The following is a 22,769-nucleotide window of genomic DNA, read 5'->3' as shown; positions in this document are numbered from 1 at the left end:
AAAGATGGTAGGTGACATCCCTTTGTGAATATATCATTTTGTATATATTTTTTTAAATGCACCCAATATATTGTCCATTTACACTCAGCGGCCACTTATTAGGTGCACCTTACTAGTACCGGGTTGGACCCCCTTTTGCCTTCAGAACTGCCTTAATCCTTCATTGCACAGATTCAACAAGGTACTGGAGATATTCCTAAGAGATTTTGGTCTATATTGACATGATACCACAAAGTTGCTGCAGATTTGTCAGCTGCACATCCATGATGTGAATCTCCTGTTTCACCACAAAAGTGCTCTATTGGATTGATATCTCATGACTGTGGAGGCCATTTTAATACAGTAAACTCATTGTCATGTTTAATAAATCAGTCTGAGATGATTCACGCTTTATGACATGGTGTGTTATTCTGTTGGAAGTAGCCATCAGAAGATTGGTACACTGTGGTCATAAAGAGATGGACATGGTCAGCAACAATACTCCGGTAGGCTGTGGCATTGACACAATGCTCAATTTGGCCCTTATGGGCCCAAAGTGTGCCAAGAAAATATCGCGCACACCGTTACACCACCAGCAGCAGCCTGAACCATTAATACAAGGCAGCATGGATTTCATGTTTCTGACTACAAATTCTGACCCTACCATCCAAATGTCCTAGCAGAAATCGAGACTCATCAGACCAGGCAACTTTTTTCCAATTTTTTATTGTTCAATTTTGGTGAGCCTGTGTGAACTGTAGCCTCATTTTCCTGTTTTTAGCTGACAGGAGTGCCACCCGTTGTGGTCTTCTGATGCTGCAGCTCATCCGCTACAAGGTTCGACATGTTGTGCATTCAGTGATGCTCTTCTGCATATCTCAGTTGAGCAAGTGGTTATTTGAGTTATTGTTGCCTTTCTATTAGCTCAAACTAGTCTGGCCATTATCCTCTGACCTCTGGTATCAACAAGGCATTTGCACCCACAGAACTGCCGCTCAATGGATATTTTCTCTTTTTCGGACCATTCTCTGTAAACCCTAGAGATGGTTGTGCGTGAAAATCCCAGTAGATCAGCAGTTTCTGAAATACTCAGACCAGCCTGTCTGGTACAAACACAACCATGCCACATTCAAAGTCACTTAAAGCATCTTTCTTACCCATTCTGATGCTTGGTTTGAACTGCAGCAGATCGTCTTGACTATGTCTACATGTCTAAATGCATTGCTTTTCTACCATATAATTAGCTGATTAGAAATTTGCTTTAACGAGCAGTTGCACAGGTGTACCTAATAAAGTGGCTGGCAAATGTATACTGCTCACTGAGGAATGAGAAATGGATATAGGTCTTCTTATACAAAGGGGGTGTGTATGCATTTATGCTGGCCATTGTATATCAGCTCAAATCTGTCCATCATTTTTTCCCCTGTTTAAAGAGGTAGTCCATCCATACAAAAACATGAAAAATCGATTGCACACACTTAAAGACATGGGCGTACCATGTTATCTTTCCATTCTAGTTTGCTGGAATCTCACTGAACTTTGCATTTCAACGTTTATCTCTCCCTTTTATAGAAGAAAATGCTTTGAAAACAGTGCATGGCATACCTTTGCCCTCAATATATGCACTGCGAAACACCTGAGGAACACAATATGACACCTTGCCAAGGTGTTGGGAAAAGCAGATTTGTTCTTCCCCGTGAGAAGATTCCCAATCATATGCTTGAAAATCACATCCATACATAATTGTCCCGACACCGGCTTCTGGCTCACTTCCATTAAGTCCGAAAGGCAACGGGCATGTGATGAAAGTGCTCGGGTCAAATGGCTGTAGGTGCTTTCAAATGGTCTTCGAGGTGTCTGGACGATCTCTTGAATTTTGATCAACTTCACACATTTAAATGCAAAGTATGACCATCGATCTTTGCTAAACATGACTTTGGGACGGTTCCCCAAATGCAGGCCAGATTTCATCTGTGTTTGGGGAACTTTCAGGGCTGCATTCCCAGATGCAAATTAGCCAATGTTCTAGGTTAAGTTTCAACTAATAGTGATTCTTTATTCGTGCTATTTTTTATTTATATTTTTGTCAGAACCGAGGCTTTATCTGTGTCTGGGAATTTGGCCCACATTGTCTAGTCACATAATACTTTATTGGCATCTTCAGACTGAAAAAGAAGTCGATGAATGCTAGTGTTCAGATGCCGCTGTCTCGGCCCTTTCAGCCAACATTCTGAGAAAATCATTGCATTACAGTTGTGCTGACAAAAAGGCATCAATCAAGACATATCGAGCAGACTTAATTGCATGCGTTGACAGTAAACTAAACAGAGACTATTTTCATAATTCATCAGGGCCCATTAACGTCCAAAGAATTACCACTGCTTGATGATTTATATAGCTCTCAGCACAAGTAATTTTATGGCACAAACTCTGAGTTGGACCTCATGTTACTGTTGCTACTGGACAGAGGCAGACTCTCCTTCTATGCACTTACTAGCAAGGGGTCAAAAAAGTATGTCAGAAAATAAATACAAAATAAATAAATAATAATAATAAAAATAAGGCTATAATTTAATACAATATATAATAATAATAACAATAATAATGTTACAATTTAACATAATGTAATATAATAATAATAATAATAATAATAATAATAATAATAATAATAATAATAATAATAATAATAATAATATTAATAATAATAATAATAATAATAATAATAATAATAATGACAATAATAATATTGTTGTAATATATAATTTATATATATATATATATATATATATATATATATATATATATATATATATATATATATATATATATATATATATATATATATATATATATATATATATGTAATATAATTATTATAAATTCAATAATAATAATAATAATAATAATAATAATAATAATAATAATAATAATAATAATGCATTATAATGTATTATAATGCAATGTAATATATAATTTACAGTATTATTATTAATAATAATAATAATAATAATAATAATAATAATGATAATAATAATAATAACAATAGTAATAATATTAATAATAATAATAATAAAAATAATAATAATAATAATAATAATAATAATAATAATAATAATAATTATTATTATTATTATTATTATTATTATTATTATTATTATTATTATTATTATAATGTTATAACATATAATTAATTAATTCATTTTCTTTTCGGCTTAGTCCCTTTATTAATCAGGGGTCCCCACAGCGGAATGAACTACCGACTTATCCAGCACATCTTTACGCAGTGGATGCCCTTCCGGCTGCAACCCATCACTGGGAAACACCCACACACTCTTGCACACACACTCACATACACATGCAAACTCCACACAGAAACACCAACTGACCCAGTCGGAGCTCGAACCAGCGACCTTCTTGCTGTGAGGTGATTGTGCTACCCACTGCGCCACCCTGCTGCCTATATAATTAATATAATATAGAAATATTATAATTAATATAATAATAAAAATGATAATATTAATAACAATAATAATAACAATAATAATGTTATAATTAAATTTAATAACAATAATAATAACAATAATAATGTTATAATTAAATTTAATAATAATAATAATAATAATAATAATAATAATAATAATAATAATAATAATAATAATGTTATAATTAAATTTAATAATAATAATAATAATAACAATAATAATAATAATAATAATAATAATAATAATGTTATAATTAAATTCAATAATAATAATAATAATAATAATAATAATAATAATAATAATAATAATAATAATAATAATAAATTGATATTGTTTTTTTTTTACAATTTAGTCATTATAAAATCCTGAGTAAATGTATGATTTTCACAATATATATATATATATATATATATATATATATATATATATATATATATATATATATATATATATATATGTATATATATATATATATATATATATATATATATATATATATATATATATATATATATATATATATATATATATATATTAGGCCCGCACGGAATCTGCGCGCTCAGAATCCCGCAGATTTTTCGCTGATTTTCCGCAGATTTTTAGCCCATCATTAATTCTGTTTATTTATTTGAGTAAATGTGCATAAATCTATATTTATTCCGTTTTTTAATAATTACTGTAATATTATTGACCAATATGAAAATGTTCATCTGATTTATGTACAATGCAGTTTGTAAAGTAATATTTTCACTCTTTCAGTATATATATATAATAAGAGATTTGCTTTGTTTACCAAATAAAGTGGATCTAATTAGATTTGCATTTTAAACATTAAATACAAGTTAAAAAGATATTAGTTTTTATTTCATATATTAAGGTTTTAGTTATGATGCTCCCAAAATCATTCAGCAGAAATCTGCAGATTTTTAACGAAATTCTCAGCAGAAATAGCAAAAAAAAATCCTCAGATTTCGTCTGGCCCTAATAATAACTTATAATTCAGCACCAAATTGAGATGATATTTAAGTAAAAATAATACAATGGAAAGTGATATTACATTACAATGAGTATTTTTATTCTATAGTTTTTTTTTCATTACTTTTGTATGTGATAATATATATTTTTAGCATCATTCAGTCATGTTTTAATGTGAAAATAATAATTATTTCCTTGGCAACTATAGTTTGCATTTTATAATTGCATCTATAATTGCAACTATAACTGCATTTTTATATATTCAGACTTCTCACCTCTCCCGGAAGCACCAGGAGTCTCCTACATATTCACAGTGGATTCCTGATGCCCGTGAATTACATACAATATCCAAGAAATCATGGAGGTGAAAGAGAGAACGATCATAGGAGTGAGCGAGAGCAAGAGAATATATCACATGTAGTGAAATACAGTACTAGTGAGCCTTAAATTACACAAATATCACAGTAAAGTACAAATCATCACCACAGTCATTGGAGCTGCCATAGGTCTACAACCACATACCTGATTGCTTGTCTGGAATATGCGTTTAGACAGTATCATTCCACCACACATTCTATTAGATAAAGATGTGCTGCTATCAATAGTTGAGAAAAGAATACCATTTGAAGGGCCTTGCATTTATTAGCTATTACATATAAGACCTTGGAAAAGTTTTGTGTAGTCAGATAATATAAAAAAATTCCGGAAACATTGGCTGAAAAAGGGGGTGTCACAGTGGCTCAGTGGTTAGCACTGTCGCCTCACAGCAAGAAGGTCGCTGGTTCGAGTCCCAGCTGGGCCAGTTGGTGTTTCTGTGTGGAGTTTGCATGTTGACCCCATGTTTGCTGGTTGGATTACTTTTCTTCAATATTAAGTAGCCTACACACAGTTCAGTCCTGCATCCTCTCCTTGTAAGTTCAGACTTTGCAAGTTTGATATGGAAAACAGACTCCCGAGGACATGTCAGGTAAATCTTCAAAGGGAACAGTGTACTTTATAACCTCATTCACATCATCTTGGAAACGTACGTTGTTTCACTTTCTTAACAATAAAATGAAAACATGATATAAGGAACTGCTATTTTCATTTTGATATTAACAACTTAACAGACAGCAAAAATGTTGAGGCGTCGTGCTGCATATATGAGCGCCATCTTCACTGTATGCATATTTATAACAAAATGGAGCCTATAACATTACTGCCTCCTTTCATTTTTATTGAAAACACAAAACATACCCTCTCTTTTACTGAATATCAGTTTTAATAATCAATTATGGCCATTATAAAAGTATATAACGTACAATAAGTTTATACAATATAGGAAATAAAGGCAAACAATCAGTCAATATACAGAATGTACTTGGTTACATTAATTATTAACTTATCTTTGCGCTCAGCCAAAACATGTTACCTGAGAACAAGTAACAGATTCAAAAAGACCAAAGTCGGGGGATATGTCATTAGATATAGACAACAAGATGAATTAGATATCACGTTTAACAAATATAGTGAGATTAGATCCAGCGGTAGATCCTTGATGAACAGTCCAACGTGCACAGCTCTCATCTGGCTAGATATGCTGCAGCACATGCCAGAGTGTGTGTGTGTGGTCACATGATGTGCGTTTTCAGTGGTTTGGTGTAGACGGAGAGTTGTTCAGAAACTCTGGGTGAAACGCTAGTGTGGATGCGGATCGTTTTCATTCTAAAATGCAGTTTTAAAACGAAAACGCATTAGTGTAAACGGGGCCTGAGAGCATGTGTGAATGTGAGAATATATGGGTGTTTCCCAGTACTGGGTTGCGGCTGGAAGGGTATGGTTGTTGGTGGTTATTTTTGCTATAAACGAGGGACTAAGTGTAGGGAAAATGAATGAATGAATGAATGAATGAATGAATGAATGAATGAATGAATGAAGGGCATAAAATATTGGGGAAATAAAAACTTAATTGGTTTTATTTTTATTTATTTATTTTTTTTTTTTTACAAAATGATGATTATGGAATGTCTGTATATTCTGTATAACTTTTATATCTTTATAAAATTATTATTATTATTTTTTGTTTTAGTTAACTTGGTCATGGCCCCTTTCCACTGAGTGGTATGGTACGGTATGGTACGGTACGCTTCGGTTCTGTACGCTTTTATGGCCGTTTCCACTGTCGAAATGTACCTAAAATCGAACTATACCATACCACTTTTTGGGTACTCTTTGCAAAAGGTACCTTGTACAACAAAAGGGTACCAAAAGGCAGACCAAGATGCACAACTGAAGACTATTGGTTTACAGAGACACATCACTCGCTCATGCAACAAGGAAAATGAAGACAAAGACAATGTCATTTTTTTCACAGCCAAGACATTACATCATTATTATATGTATATATTATTACGAACCATGGTCGACCCGAGCTTAAACAAACCTTGTCGTTGTCTTGATGAACAGCCACAAAGCCAAGAAGAAGAGCAGAATCTACCCTGTGCCCCATTGTTTTTTATAAGGCCGCCTAAAATGCGAGAATTTTGCTTTCTCGTGTGTGTTCGCAGCATGTCTATATTTGAAATAACGAACTTCTTGAGCTGATGATAAAAACGTGCGCGTGATTTTTGAAGTGCTTCTGACAACCGATCCTTTCAGAAACTGACAAACGCGAGAGTGAAGCACAAAAAACCAAAGGAAAAGCCCAAAAAAAAACAAAGGAGCAAAAGATTCTTTCAGCAACCTAAACCATGAACAAACTGTAATGTTTAACTATCATCATCTTGTGGACTATTATGAACTCGGAATGATGGAATTACATTTTAATAGAGGTGTTGTGTAATACATGTGCTGGTGAAGATTAAAGACGCAGATGAGAGGTTTGCTCTGACTGGGCTATATGTTGCGTGTTGTTTTTGGACCTAAATAAGGACTAAATTCATGCTGAGTGTAGTTTTTCTGTAATTGGTAACATATCAGAGACTGTAAGGGTCTGTATGTGTTCATATATGTTGCATTTATTTATTTATTTTATATAATTCCAGACGTTACAGTAGGCTATTTATCATTGATCTGCAGTTATAATCAAATCATGTTCATAGAAAGGTTAGTAATGAACATTTATACACAAGTATTTATGTGTATAAAGCATCTGTTTTGTGAGAAGTTATGATATGTGAACAACCCGTCCAGCTTTACTGTAGACATTTCCTCAAGCGAGAATGACGTCGACTGAAACTTTCTGTCGTACACCACGCCCACCAAAAGAGTACCATTCGTACCCTTTTAGCAGTGGAAACGCAATCCTGATAAAGGTGAACCATAACGAACTGTAGTACTTATAGCCATTTTTCTATATTTCCATGTCCTTGGCATAAAGAGACTTGTTTTTTTGGTCAATATATGTCAATTTTGAGATATGAAAACAGAAAGTTGTAACTACAACAAATCTAAAGTTCCACCATGCGATCTGATGCAGCGTCTAGACGAGTACAAATCGATAAATCATACAAGTTTCACTGCAGACTGCGTGATATTTGACCACAGAGGACAAAGGATTTAAGGTGCCTCCATAGTGTCAAATGGCGTAATCTTTTACTGTACTTCCTGTTATATGCAGAGACAGACGAAAAAAATGAACATGACAGAGGCCCAAATTAGACCGGAAGGAAAGAGAATCATTGACGTGGAGAAGTTTATTTTTTGCTGAACCGAATGATTGCAGCGGTTTAAATGTTGAAGGGCACGTCAACAAATTGATTTTCTAGGACTTAATGTACTTTTGTGACCTTGGGGAAACTACAGGTGCGAGATATACAGTACAAGGCTCTTATTCGGTTTTCCACTCTCAATACGTTTATGCATTTTATAGATCTTCAAAGGTATTCCCTGTGATTGAACACCACACAGCAATTTCAATCCTTCAAGCCTGCTATTACATCTCTAGAAGGCTGTAGACGAATGATAGCAACTGTTAGAACAGTAGGGAAAAAAACTGAGGGGAGTGCGAAGATGTTAAGCCAAATAGATGTTTGGGTACAACACATATTTACAGTACACGCAGAACCTTTCTGATTTAATTTTCATCCGTCAGAGTGCCAGAGGAAGAACGCAGAGGCATTGCTCAGAACGCCTGCAGCTGGAAACTAGGACAATAGACCGATAAGCCTAGCCTTCAACCCACTCCAACTGTCCCATAAATACATACATGATGCTTGAGTTTTAACTACACCACATTATACTTGACCTTCAAGAGCATAGGTTTCAATAGGCCATGGGCTATACTGTTCACTTTGATGAGCGATAATCATATTTCATGTTCAAAATGGGCAGGAGAATATGCGGTCATGTTAACCAGAGCTAGGGAATGACTAGTGGAAGTGTTTATCGTGATTACAGCAAGGAAATGTCTTAAACATCAGTCGACAACCTTTGAAAAAAATTATTCGGAGTTATATGGAGGTTTCGTTTAAAAGGGAGCAGCTTTTAGATGTGACTTGTGATTTATAATATTTAATTTGTATTATCAATATAACAATAATAATAATAATAATAATAATAATAATAATAATAATAATATGTTATAATTTAATTTATTACATGATAAATGTTATAAAAATGTACAATAAAAATAATGCACTATCATGCAATATAATACATAATTTATATTATTAATATAATAATAAAAAAATAAGAAGAATGATAATAATAATAATAATAATTATTATTATTATAATAATTATAATAATAATGTTATAATTTAATATAATATATAACACTAATAACAGTAATAATAATAATAACAATAATAATAATAATAATAATAATAATAATAATAATAATAATAATTATAATAATAATAATATTATTCATAATAATAATAATAATAATAATAATAACAATAATAATAATAATAATAATAATAATAATGCATTATAATGCAATATAATATATAATTAATAAAAAAATAAATAAATAAAAAATAAATAATAATAATAATAATAATAATAATAATAATAACAACAATAATAATAATAATAATAATAATAATAATAATAATAATAATAATGCATTATAATGCAATATAATATATAATTAATAAAAATAAAATAAAATAATAATAATAATAATAATAATAATAACAATGATTTAAATAATAATAATAAAAATAATGTTATAATTTAATATAATATAAAATTAATATAATAATAATAATAATAATAATAATAATAATAATAATAATAATGATAATAATAATAATAATAATAATAATAATAATAATAATAACAATAACAACAATAATAAATAAATAAATAATATTATTATTAATAATAATAATAATAATAATAATAATAATAATAATAATAATAATAATGTTATAACTTAATATAATATAGAATTAATATAATAATAATAATAATAATAATAATAATAATAATAATAATAATAATAATAATACTCCAACTGTCCCATAAAAACATACGTGATGCTTGAGTTTTAACTACACCACATTATACTTGACTTTCAAGAGCATAGGTTTTAATAGGCCATGGGCTATACTGTTCACTTTGATGAGCGATAATCATATTTCATGTTCAATGACACCATATGGGCATGAGAAGATGCGGTCATGTTAACCAGAGCTAGGGAATGACTAGTGGAAGTGTTTATCATGACAACAGCGAGGAAACGTCTTAAACGTCAGACAAGCCTTTGAAAAAAGAGGATTCTTTTGAGTTATATGGAGGTTTCATTTAAAAGGGAGCAGCTTTTAGATGTGACTTGTGCTTTAGGATTTTGTATAAAACACGCACCATCTTCAAAAATCTCGCTTCAGTGTTCAACGTTTAAAGACTGTTAAAAATGAAACGATCTTCCGATGAAGAGGTGCATAAAGGGAGACTGTGAAGGCAAGTCCTTTGAAACAGGAACTTTTTTTTTTTTGAGAGGAGAGCCATGAAGCTTTCAAAGTACAGCTGGGACTTTCTATAAGAGACTGAGTTCACATGATGTAACATGGGAACAAACTGTGGGAAATCATGTGTATAATTTATATAATCTGCATATCATATGGGATATATTAATTTATATCTAAAATATGCATTGACACAGTGCAAAAACATGCGGTGTAGGTGAACACAGAGTTGTACTCTTAGTACATGGGTTACAGCTGGGAGGGTGTCTGCTGTGCACAAACAATCATTGTGGCGACCCCTGAAAAAAGCAAGGAATAAGCCTAAAGAAAGTCAGTTAATATGGATTTATATACAATACACATACTCTATATACCTAAAATAGAATACACTTTTTTGATGGTCATTTTTGGACTTTACGAGTTCACACTTACAGATGTTTGAAGAATAAAGCATATTTGGCATGCTGTCCAGTGAGTGGGCTCTGAGCTCAGGAAAGAGACACCAACTTGTGTTATTCGCCTTGTTGGGAAAGGGACAGAGGTTGGGGTTCCAGTGAAGTGGTTAGCTCAGCCCCAGAACGCTCCCCCTAGGTAGATTAGTGTTTAAGAAGTGAGGTGTTGGGGGTTGTTGCTAGATCGGATATGGATGCGGCCGGAAGTTAAAGAGAATTATTTATTATATTTATTAAATTTCACATTTTTTGTATTTTATTAACGTCTACCCCCACCCCAACCCTAAACCCAACCGTCACAGTAATGTAAAAACAGTTGTTGTACCGAGTACTATTTATGTTATCGATTAAATTACCGAATAAATTGTATTTTTTAACGCCTACCCCCACCCCAACCCTAAACCCAACCGTAACAGTACTGTAAAAATATTAATTATTGTTATACAGTGTCATAAAAAAATGCAGCTATATTAATGTGCATATCGCACTTCCGGCCGGCCACGTATCCGATCTAGACTTTACTGGTGTTGGGGTGGTGGAGGAATGCTAAAGTCGTGAGATAATGCAGGTTGGACGAGTTTGGTATTTATAGGGATAATGATTGTCAATTATGTGTTTGAATTGTTGAAACCTTTGCGCATGCTCCTCCCCAAACTTGTTTATAAAACATGACATTGTGTTAACAGCAGTATAATTAACTTTGCAAGTTCATGCCAACTTGTAGTCATTGAGTATTAACTGCATACTAGCATGTTGCTACAGTAGGTTCACAAAAAAGTCAGTCAATGAATAAAATCAATCAATCGATTGATCAATAGACAATCATGACTGCTTGTTGACAAGAGTTGTAAAAGTACTTGTAGTGTACAGAAAGTCTAGGGAACAATCAAATTAAAGTATTAACATAATATTTAGATTTTATTTTTACTAATATAACTCCTTTTGTTCTATTTATTGGTGACATTTTGAAGAAGGCTGGTAATTCAGCTGCTTCAGTTCCCATTGATTTCAATAGTATAGACTATAACAAAATAGAGTCAGAGGACTATAGAAGTCAGTCGGAACTAAAACAGCTGAATTATCAGCATACTTCAAAATTCTACACATAAAATCCTAGGCATTTTCTAAATTTGCCGTAAATCATAAACAATATCCAAGTTTTCATCTAGCTTTTCTGTTGTTTTATTATCGACAAAGGGAATGTGCAAGAAAAAACAAACATCTGCAACGTTTGCCATCTACAACCTTTTACCAAAGCTTTTATGTATCCCAACGGAAATTTGCCCTGAAGCCGTTTCCATGCCAAGTTTTAATTCCATTTTCTGTTCAAAATTCGAATTCTTGATTCTGATTGGCTAAAAGATGTGCAGCAACATCAAAAAAAGGTAGTTACAACAATGGGCATAGAATCACTAAGAGGCGACATGCATGTGCGATTTGGTTAACAGCCACTAAATGGCACGGTGGCCATTTTGGAATGAAAATTCCAATAGAGCAACAGCATACTATAAGTCTGTAAAATAAACTATTAAAAGTGCTGAAGATTGTGATTGTAAGTGTTGTATTGTTGTCTTTCATGTTGTATCTCAGCTTTAATGCGCTTTTTAAATAAAGAAATAAAAAGCAAAGCAGCTGTTTGCCATCGCGACAAAAATAAGATCCAATAGACGGCTGATCACTTTCACTTCAAAATGGCGGAATCTTGTCGCCTCTTGGTCATTCTAAGCTCTTTGGTTACAATCAGTTTTGATCATACAGTAGTTCAAAAAGCTATAAATTGATGCACCTCCCTCAAACATTAATAGTAACCATAGTAACAGCGACAGTTGCAGAGTCCTCATTCATCTGTGTGATGTTACAGACACCAACATGCTATTCACCAGGGAGCCGATGGCAATTAACAAGCTCACAAATATGTTTAAAAATATTTGCAAAGATGTAGCTAACACGTTACTAAAAGCTATTAGATAAATCATTTACATGCGCTGATCTCTCCCTCTCTGTCTGTGATTAATTTAAAGTGGGGACTAGGAGATCTAACATGCCATATTTGATGAAAATTCGGTCAAATATTGCACTGCAAAGAATAAAACTAGTTTTAACTTGTCTTTCACTTGACATATGACCACAGAATAATTAACGGCTTGTCATGCATTAATGGATTTTAATCCTTTCACACATGATCACACCAGTGTGATCAGCATAGGCTAGTCCCGCAAAATTACTCCCACCCATTTCTTCAAAAATAAACAATAGTCAAACAGTTTAATGATTCAATTTCACAAATAATTGTACAAAATGTTTAAAATATGATGGCATAAATAAGCCTGATCTGATTCAGCTTGAAAGAACAAACCTTACGTGGTAAAGTTCACCATTGGTCTGCCATAATTCCATAGTATATCCTGTGCCACAGTTTTACAGTGCACTGGATGGGACACACATAAGGCACCTGCCTATTCTACCCCCACCAACAGAAGGCTACATGATTACATCAATCACAAAGGGTGGACATCTATTGTTCTCCAGGTCCTTGTTGATGACAGATGCACAATACAAGACATTTGCATTGGCACTCCTGGAAGTGCTCATGATGATGTAGTGTTTACAGCTTCACATCTGTACTGGTGAGCCAAAATGCTTTACCAGTGTGCTACTGAAAATGCATCATGTGACTCAAATAAGTGTATCAAAGCTCCAGCACCTTATTTACCAAGTAGGTTTTGAGATGTCTAAAATAGCAATATAAAATGTATGCACTAAAGTTCAACTGAAACATATTTTGTTAACATTTATTGGTAAATATTTTGATACTAATTTGTACTAGAATCATGCAACATTCCAGTCCATACTAGAATCATGCTAACAACACGCTATCTGTCTGTCTGTCTATCTATCTATCTATCTATCTATCTATCTATCTATCTATCTATCTATCTATCTATCTATCTATCTATCTATCTATCTATCTATCTATCTATCTATCTATCTATCTATCTATTTTCAAAATAAAAAATGTAATAGATGGAAACCTGGCTATTGTCTGCTATGAAATGTACTTGAATGTGAAATCAAATTGTATTAGGCCCCACCCAAAACTGCTGACAGAATCTGCCTTATTAGCTTAGCTCCTCCCCTGAGTGAGAAAATAAATGAAGCTATTAAAGTGATGTTCTTTTTATCTTTTTTTAAAAATGTTGCTATTCAGGTTAACAGCACAGAAATCTGTGATGTCGACTGATGTCATTTAAATGAAACAGATGCTTTTGGCAGTTTCCTATATGTAAATGCACCACCCTCTTCTGAAAAGGGGAAGCAGCACTACATTTGCATTTGAAGACACATACATGACAACAACAACAACAACAACAACAACAACAAAGTGTGGGGCATCACACGTTTTTTGCATTTTTTACCTGTATTATAGTCGTACATATTGTAGATTGCAACGTAGTGACCCCCCAAATTCACTTTAAAAATTACTAAATTATTAATTTAGTTTAGTATTGAATTGATAATTTCTTAAAACAAATAGAATCTGTCATTTAGCATTTTAAGTGCGGCACGGTCGCTCAGTGATTAACACAGTTGCCTCACAGCAAGAAGGTCACTGGTTCAAGTCCTGGCTGGGTCCAGTTGGCATTTCTGTGTCGAGTTTGCATTTTCTCCCCATGTTTGCGTGGGTTTCCTCCGGGTTCTCCAGTTTCCCCCACAGTCCAAAGACAGGCGCTATAGGTCAAGTGGATGAATTAAATTGCCCATAGTGTAAGAGTGCGTGTGTGAATGAGTGTGTTTCCAGTACTAGGTCGTGGCTAGAAGGGCATCCACTGCGTAAAACTTATGCTTGAATAGTTGGTGGTTCATTCTGCTGTGGCGAACCCTGATAGATAAGGGACTAAATCGAAGGAAAGTAAATGAATGACTAGCACTGCATTTTCAAATGTGTTTTCAGCTCTTGAGAAAGTTGCTAAAAGTTTGGAATCATATATGTAGCTGGTTTGGTTAGCATATATATTTAGATCGCCCTCCTCTTTTCGCTTGGTCTAATTGCAGATGTTATATAACCAGACAACCTTTGCTAGAGTTTTATAGTATACTTAACTTACGCCCACCTATAGGCGCACACATTCCAATATGAAGTGTTCAAATCACTGGAGCTGTGACAAATGTGACTTTCCTCCGGATAATTGGCTACATTAGGTTTTGTACTAGGGAAACCAAAATGAATTTTTTGATGAACCACCACTGTGCTCAACAGGGCATTGTGGAAAGCTATGAAAAGAACATAAGGAGCTATGTATGTATATAAAAGAAAGTCATAATTGTCTCTCCAGAAAATCTTTTCATGTGGGAATAAACTGTGGGCCACATGATTAAATCACAAAATGAGGGAGAATTAGCACAACACAAAGGTGTCAGTGGGGATGGAGAAGAAAATGCATTGACGAAAGTGTTCAATACTTTATAATTCACTTCAGTACACTCCTGCTTACTCAGTGGTTACATAATGAAGGTCACGCAATTGTTTAGGTTCGCTTCTACTGTAAAGGTCACTAATGACGGCAGACTGTCTCATTTTCTCAATTTTAGGTTCTGCACTTGACAAGTGACTACTTTATCGTTTACAGTACATTTTTGGCTAACTCGGATGATTTTATTTTCAGTCAATAATGGAGCAGTCCAACAGATGTACCATAGTTAATAAAAAAATTGATTAGCAATTTGCCTCATGCTTATTTTTTGATCTGTTGAGCTAATTTAATCAAGAGGTTCGTAGGTGGACAGAACAACTTGAAAATCAATGAAGTGATCAAGGTAATTAAAGACCTCCACTCAAGTGGACAGGAAGAATGGAAATCCTGAATTATTTACTCACCCACATGTTGTTCTAAACTTGTCTGCTCTTCGTTTTTAGTACAACACTGAATGATCTGTTACTGAAAATTCCATATAACAAGACAGTGCAAAGCTCTAAACACACACACTTTTATGATTGTAAATGCATCATAAAGTGCTTCACATGCACAAAATTCTAAAGGTAACGTCCTTATAATGAATTTCTTTAGTTTTTTTGTGGACAAAAAAAAGACTTACTTTTTTATAGGAAGAGGAATATCACAAAATGTTTGCATTAGAGTCATTTACAGTGTTAAAGAGTTGGATTCTTCAAATTATTGACCCTGTGCTAAAAACGATTTGTATTATGCATACTAATTGTATGTATGCCTTGGAAAGTTGTTTCAAAATTGAGATTGAGGTCTGGTGACTGTGGAGGCCATTTGAGTACAGTGAACTCACTGTTGTGTTCAAGAAACCATTCTGAGATGATTCACGCTTTATGACAAGGCACGTTATCCTGTTGGAAGTAGCCATCAAAATAAGGGTACACTGTGGTCATAAAGGGATGAACATGGTGAGAAACAATACTCAGATAGGCTGTGTCGTTGACATGATGCTCAATTAGTACTAATGGGTCCAAAGTGTGCCAAGAAAATATCCGCCACACCATTACACCACCACCACAAGCCTGAACTGTTGATACAAGCCAGGATGGATCCATGCATTCATGTTGTTGACGCCCAATTCTGACTCTACCGCAGCAGAAATCAAGACTCATCAGACCAGGCAACTTTTTTCCAATCTTCTGTTGTCCAATTTTGGGGAGCCTGTGTGAATTGTAGCCTCAGTTTCCTACTCTTAGCTGACAGGAGTGGCATCCACTGTGGTCTTCTGCTGCTGTAGCCCATCCGCCTCAAGGTTCGACAGAGGTTCAGAGATGCTCTTCTGCATACATTGGTTTTAACAAGTGGTTATTTGAGTTACTGTTGCCTTTCTATAAGCTGGAACCAGTCTGGCCATTCTCATCTGACCTTTGGCATCAACAAGGCATTTACACCCACAGAACTGCCGCTCACTGGATATTTTCCCTTTTTCGGACCATTCTCTGTAAACCCTAGAGATGGTTGTGTGTGAAAATCCCAGTAGATCAGCAGTTTCTGAAATACTCAGACCAGCCCGTCTCAACAACCATGACACATTTAAAGTCACTAGAATCACCTTTCTTCCCCATTCTGATGCTCGGTTTGAACTGCAGCAGATCGTCTTGATGTGTACCTAATAAAGTGGCCAGTGATGGTATATATCTATGCCTATTATCAGATGGCCAGAAAGTGATACATTTTTTATAAATTGTTAAAATATTGGTGTCTATGATGCAGCAAGTCCAGAGACTTGTGTTCACCATGATTTTAGATAAAATTCACTTTAATGAGTGATATGACTAAATAGTGGTCATAAACAAATATTTTCTCAACTCAAATGAGTAGCAGCTTCCATACATCACCAATACATCACGACTTAACAAGCGGATGGAGAGAGCAAGAACAGTCATGGTATCAGGGTATTGAGGGGAGTGAGAGGTAGTTATTAACTCACAACACCTACAATCCCTGCAGTTGTCGGGACTCAAACCTGCAACCTTTCGATCACAATTCTAAGTCTCTAAACATTAGGCCACTTTTTTTTTTTGGAAGTTGACCTTGTCCATCCACAGTTTATTTAACTCTCTCTGACACCTGTGCTTTTAAAATGTTTAAAATGTTTTAATTATATTATATATTATATATAATTATATATATATATAGTTGAAGTCAGAATTATCAGCCCCCCTTTAAATTTTCTTTTCTTTTTTTAATATTTCCCAAATGATGTTTAACAGAGCAAGGAAGTTTTCACAGTATGTCTGATATTTTTTCTTCTGGAGAAAGTCTTATTTGATTTATTTCAGCTAGAATAAAAGCAGTTTTAAATAAAAAAAACTGTTTACGGTTAATATTTTTAGCCCCTTTAGACTAATTTTTTTTGATAGTCTACAGAACAAACCATCATTATACAATAACTTGCCTAATTACCCTAATTACCTAACCTGCCTAGTTAACCTAATTAACCTAGTTAAGCCTTTAAATGTCACTTTAAGCTGTACAGAAGTGTCTTGAAAAAATATCTAGTAAAATATTATTTACTGTTATCATGGCAAAGATAAAATAAATCAGTTATTAGAAATTATAAAAATAGAGTTATTAAAACTATTATGTTTAGAAATGTGTTGACAAAATCTTCTCTCCATTAAACAGAAATTGGGGAAAAAATAAACAAGGGGGCTAATAATTCAGGGGGGCTAATAATTCTGAGTTTATATATTTATTTTCATATATTTTTATATTTCCATGATGACATATTTGGTTTATCACATGACACAATGCAACCTCATGCGCTGCATTTTTTAAAAATAGAGCTGCTGGATTTACAACATGTCAATTCATCAACTTCCCCCAAGATATATGAGATTAAGTGTAAAATTAACTGGGAGGAGAATAGAGTAAGTGTTATAAAGTTTTGTTAGTTAACTGAAAAAATGAACTGTAGTAAATAACACATAAATTATATTTCATTTTTCATAGAATATTTTCCATAGTGTATATTTTACAAATCACAAATGTTTCATTTTTATGAAAAGTTTATTCAAATGTCAGAAACACAAAACAATTGCTGTTTCATAGAAAATACTGGTAAGTTTTGATCTTTGACAAGCAATGTGCATGTCTTTCTCTTAATCTGCTGTTGATTTATTATAGCTCCGCCCACAGCAGGCATCCAGGCACTGGAGTGAATCTCAAAACTGCATCTCATATAATTAAAAAAAAAAAAACTAAAACCTTGTAGGAGAAAAGATGGTTGCAGCATGTCTCTACTTCTCTCAGTAAGTACTCAAGATTAATATGAAATAATTATAATATATAATATAAGATTAATATGGGCAAAAATAGCCTGATACTCCACTGTAAACCCCCAGTCTGAAAGCTGCTTGGTTTAAAGTGAAGAAACAACTTGAACACAAACGAAATTAAGGAATGTTTTTGACCTCTTGGGAAACTCCTGATTGCATAGTTTCATATTTAAATGATCAGAATTTTCTAGCAACAGTACATGTGATCACATTATAAGTCCTCTAAAGCCATATAATTTAGAGATTCCTGTCATGAATCTTTCTAATTTTACCATTCTTTCAGTATGTAATGTAGTTTTTTGTGAATGGAAAGGGTATCTTAAGTTTAAAAATAAAAATTGCACAACAAATAAACATCAATTTCACAAATGTACGTAGATTCATAACAAATGTGCAAAGAGCAATGTCAGCCTATGGACTTCATTGGTTACCTGAAAACATTATCTACTTTGAAATTTAACTAAAATATTATTTTAACAAATATATCTGTTGATAAATCTGTTTTGTTTAAATGCACCAAAATACATTCAAGAGTTCCCACTTAGATATGCTTGGCGTATAAAGCAGGTTTGGCATGCTGTCCCGGGAGAGAACCCTGAGCTCGGAGATATTTGAGCCCAGGGCTCCCGCCCGGTCTATAAGCATATCAGGAGATGCGAGATCAGGTAGGTCTCGAGAGCTCCCCCTTTTAGAAAAGGGAGGAAAAGGAGGAGAAGGGGTGGAAGGGGGGATTCTTCCAAATGAAGATAAAACATTAGGGAGAAAAATATCCATTTATAGTAAACTAGGATCACTCTGATTGGATTATTACTGATTACTGATGAGTGGCCAGACGTGCTCAATCATATCACTTGCTCCTCTCGAAATTAGTTTATGAAACTTCACTTATATTCACTGAGAAATGGAGAAAAATATTCTTTTCAGAAATGGGGTGTTTGATTTGTTTCAATCTATATAAACCTATTTTAGAAATAAGTAAGAGTCAAAGAAAGAAAGAAAGAAAGAAAGAAAGAAAGAAAGAAAGAAAGAAAGAAAGAAAGAAAGAAAGAAAGAAAGAAAGAAAGAAAGAAAGAACAATATGGTGATACTATATTGATGCTATACATTTATGCTATAATTTCAGGAATAAAATGTTGCTATAATTTAATAGAAAATATCTCACAAAGCAAGCATTTGCAAAGCTGTGTTATTTCTTTCCAAAGAGATGCCTGGTAAAATCAATAAAGAACATCTAAAACAATACACAGTCATATGAACAAATTATCAAAGTATTGTATTTAATTAGTTATGGAAGATTTTGGTTTAAATCAATATAAAAAATATCAGTGTCATTCATTCAGAAGTCAAACTACTGTGGTTGCCTATTATATTAAAAACGGGCTCCTAAATAACAGCTCACACAAAACTTAAACTCATCATGTAATTTCAAACCTGGTGATCACAACACAAGATATTTTGAGTGGCAAACATTATTGTCCATTTATATTTTGTAATTTCTGGAACACAAGAATATTTGTTTATTTTATTTATTTTTGGATGAATGAAAAGGGTGATAAGAATGTAAGGAGGCACTAAGACCCAGAGGACAGCGTCCTCTCTCAAACTAGAAGATCATGGTTATCAAAGCTGCAACTTTTGCATCAGAGCCCTATAAAAAGCAAGGACCCTGCGACCGCCTATCAGTGAAACCTATGAAAAATTGCTGCTGCTTGCAGGCAAAGTATCTACCTTTTAAAGATGAGCCGTTTGTGGACCTGAATCAGGAGGATCACACTGAGGAGGGTCGCAGGGATGTTCTCACACAACTTCAGGGATGTTTTATTTTCTTCAGTTTGTCAACTGTTTTATTCGAAGCTGAGTTTTATTTTGCGTGAAGATCCAAGTTTGAGTGTTAAAATGAAACAGAATGATTTCTATGCAAGTCACAGAACAGAAGTGTCCCCGAGCGTCTGTCCGCAGCTGATGCTGGAGCTGAAGGAAATCATGAAGCGAAGAAAATACTGCTTTATCTTCAAAATATGAAAACGCATGTATTCTTCTGGGATGGAGCGCAGCGGTTATTTCAAGCCGACACCTGCCCATTTCGAGGTCTTGAACAGCTCGACCGGCACCAATGTGACTTTGACACCTAAAACGGACGAAAAGCAAGAAAGTTTCGCTTTCCAAGTCACCTTGTCGTCAGTTCTGGGTCTCATCACTCTCGCAACAATATTAAGCAATGCGTTTGTCATCGCCACCATTTCCCAGTCCAGAAAGCTCCAGACACCGGCGAACTTTCTGATCGCGTCGCTGGCCGTCACGGACCTTCTGGTGTCGGTGCTCGTGATGCCCATTTGCGTGCTGTACACGGTCACCCGCGAGTGGACCCTCGGCCAGGTCATTTGCGACATCTGGCTGTCCTCAGACATAACCTGTTGCACCGCGTCCATACTTCACCTCTGCGTAATCGCCTTGGATCGATACTGGGCAATAACGGACGCGGTCGAGTACGCCAAGAAACGCACCCAGGCGCGCGCCGCGGGGATGGTGGCGACCGCCTGGATCATCGCCATCTCCATCTCCCTGCCGCCTTTCTTCTGGCGACAGGTGAAGGCAGGGGAGCTGACCACCTGCTCGGTCAACACGGACCACATTTTCTACACCATCTACTCCACTTTTGGAGCTTTCTACATCCCTACGCTGCTGCTCATCGCCCTGTACGGGCGGATTTACGTGGAGGCGAGAAAGCGCATTTTGAAGCAGTCGCCCAAAAAACCTGGCAAAAGACTCACTTCGGCACATCTGAACACTAATTCGCCCGCTTCGGTGGCTTCGACTTCGCCTTTGCATTGTGGAAGGCAAGACCTTTGCTCGGACAGCGGGTCTCTGGGCAGTGACAATCAAATTAGAGTAACTGTGTCCGATTCACTTCTGGAGAAAAAGAGAATATCGGCTGCGCGCGAGAGGAAAGCCACCAAAACCCTGGGCATTATATTAGGAGCTTATATTGTGTGCTGGCTGCCGTTTTTCATTTACACGCTGTTGATTCCCCTTTGTTCGTCCTGCTTTTCTCCAGAACTCTTTGACTTTTTCACTTGGCTTGGCTACGTCAACTCACTCATCAATCCAATAATATACACCATGTCGAATGATGACTTTAAAAAGGCTTTTCATAAACTCATAAGTTTTAGATGTTGCAGACGATAGGAAAAATAAGTAGCCCATAAGGGATAATGATCAGTCAGTCTATCATTATCGCAACTGATATTGCGGAACTGTTAAATGCTTGATTCTGATTGGCTGTCAGACGTCCATCTAAGGTGTTGATTGTTGCTCTGTATCAGTCCCGCATCACTTCGCCACATTAATTCATGGACAAAGCAAAAAAGGAAACCAATGATATAAATGACAGCGACTGGATGAAATCATTTACATTTTTTTCTACACTAATTAATCTAATAGCTGCATTGCTTGTAATTATGCTGTTGCCTATTAACACTGAGAGCCGCAGCAGAGGCAGGTAATCACGCACATACAGACACACACACACCCGCGCGCGCGCTCCCGCCCTCTCTTGTTCTCTGTCACAGACACACACACACACACACACACACACACACACACCCTTGGTCACACCAATAACTGCTTAGAAACACTCAGAGTCTGTTACTAGTACAAAAAGTGACACTTTCGAATTGCTAACGATGGCTTGGTTTGTTTCTAATCAGGAAGTAAAAAAAAATTTAAAAACCAGGGATAAAACATATCTAAGAAAAATGCAAATTTTAGGAGAAACTTTCATTTCGTTTTTTTGCATCTGAATTCTTTATATATATATATATATATATATATATATATATATATATATATATATATATATATATATATATGAGCATGTGAAGAGTTCAGATGCAAAAAACCTCTAAGTGCCATCTGAAAATTTCTCCTAAAATTAGCATTTTTCTCACTCTCCTATATTTGTTATTTCATTTTAAAGGCAATAAAAAGTTATTATAAAAGTACAATTTCTGAGCCTACATACAAGAGTTGGAGAAAAATGCTAATTTCAGAAGAAAATATCACATGGCATATAGAGGTTTATATATATATATATATATATATATATATATATATATATATATATACACACACACACACACACACACATATATATATATATATATATACACACACACACACACACACACATATATGCCTCTAAA

General features: G+C 34.4%; 1 protein-coding gene across 1 annotated transcript; it reads left to right on the top strand.

Moving 5' to 3' along the window:
• The first annotated feature begins 20,227 nt into the window (after window positions 1–20,227).
• htr1b (5-hydroxytryptamine (serotonin) receptor 1B) lies at window positions 20,228–22,282 on the top strand. The gene has a single exon (XM_056477062.1). The coding sequence runs from the start codon at window positions 20,596–20,598 to the stop codon at window positions 21,751–21,753; it is 1,158 nt and encodes a 385-aa protein (XP_056333037.1). The 5' UTR covers window positions 20,228–20,595; the 3' UTR covers window positions 21,754–22,282.
• The last annotated feature ends 487 nt before the right edge of the window (window positions 22,283–22,769 follow it).

The sequence above is a fragment of the Danio aesculapii genome, chromosome 17 (assembly GCF_903798145.1).
Source record: "Danio aesculapii chromosome 17, fDanAes4.1, whole genome shotgun sequence".
In the NCBI taxonomy this organism is placed as follows: domain Eukaryota; kingdom Metazoa; phylum Chordata; class Actinopteri; order Cypriniformes; family Danionidae; genus Danio; species Danio aesculapii.
Note: the sequence above shows the minus strand (reverse complement) of the source record. Positions and strands in the feature narration are given on the sequence as shown.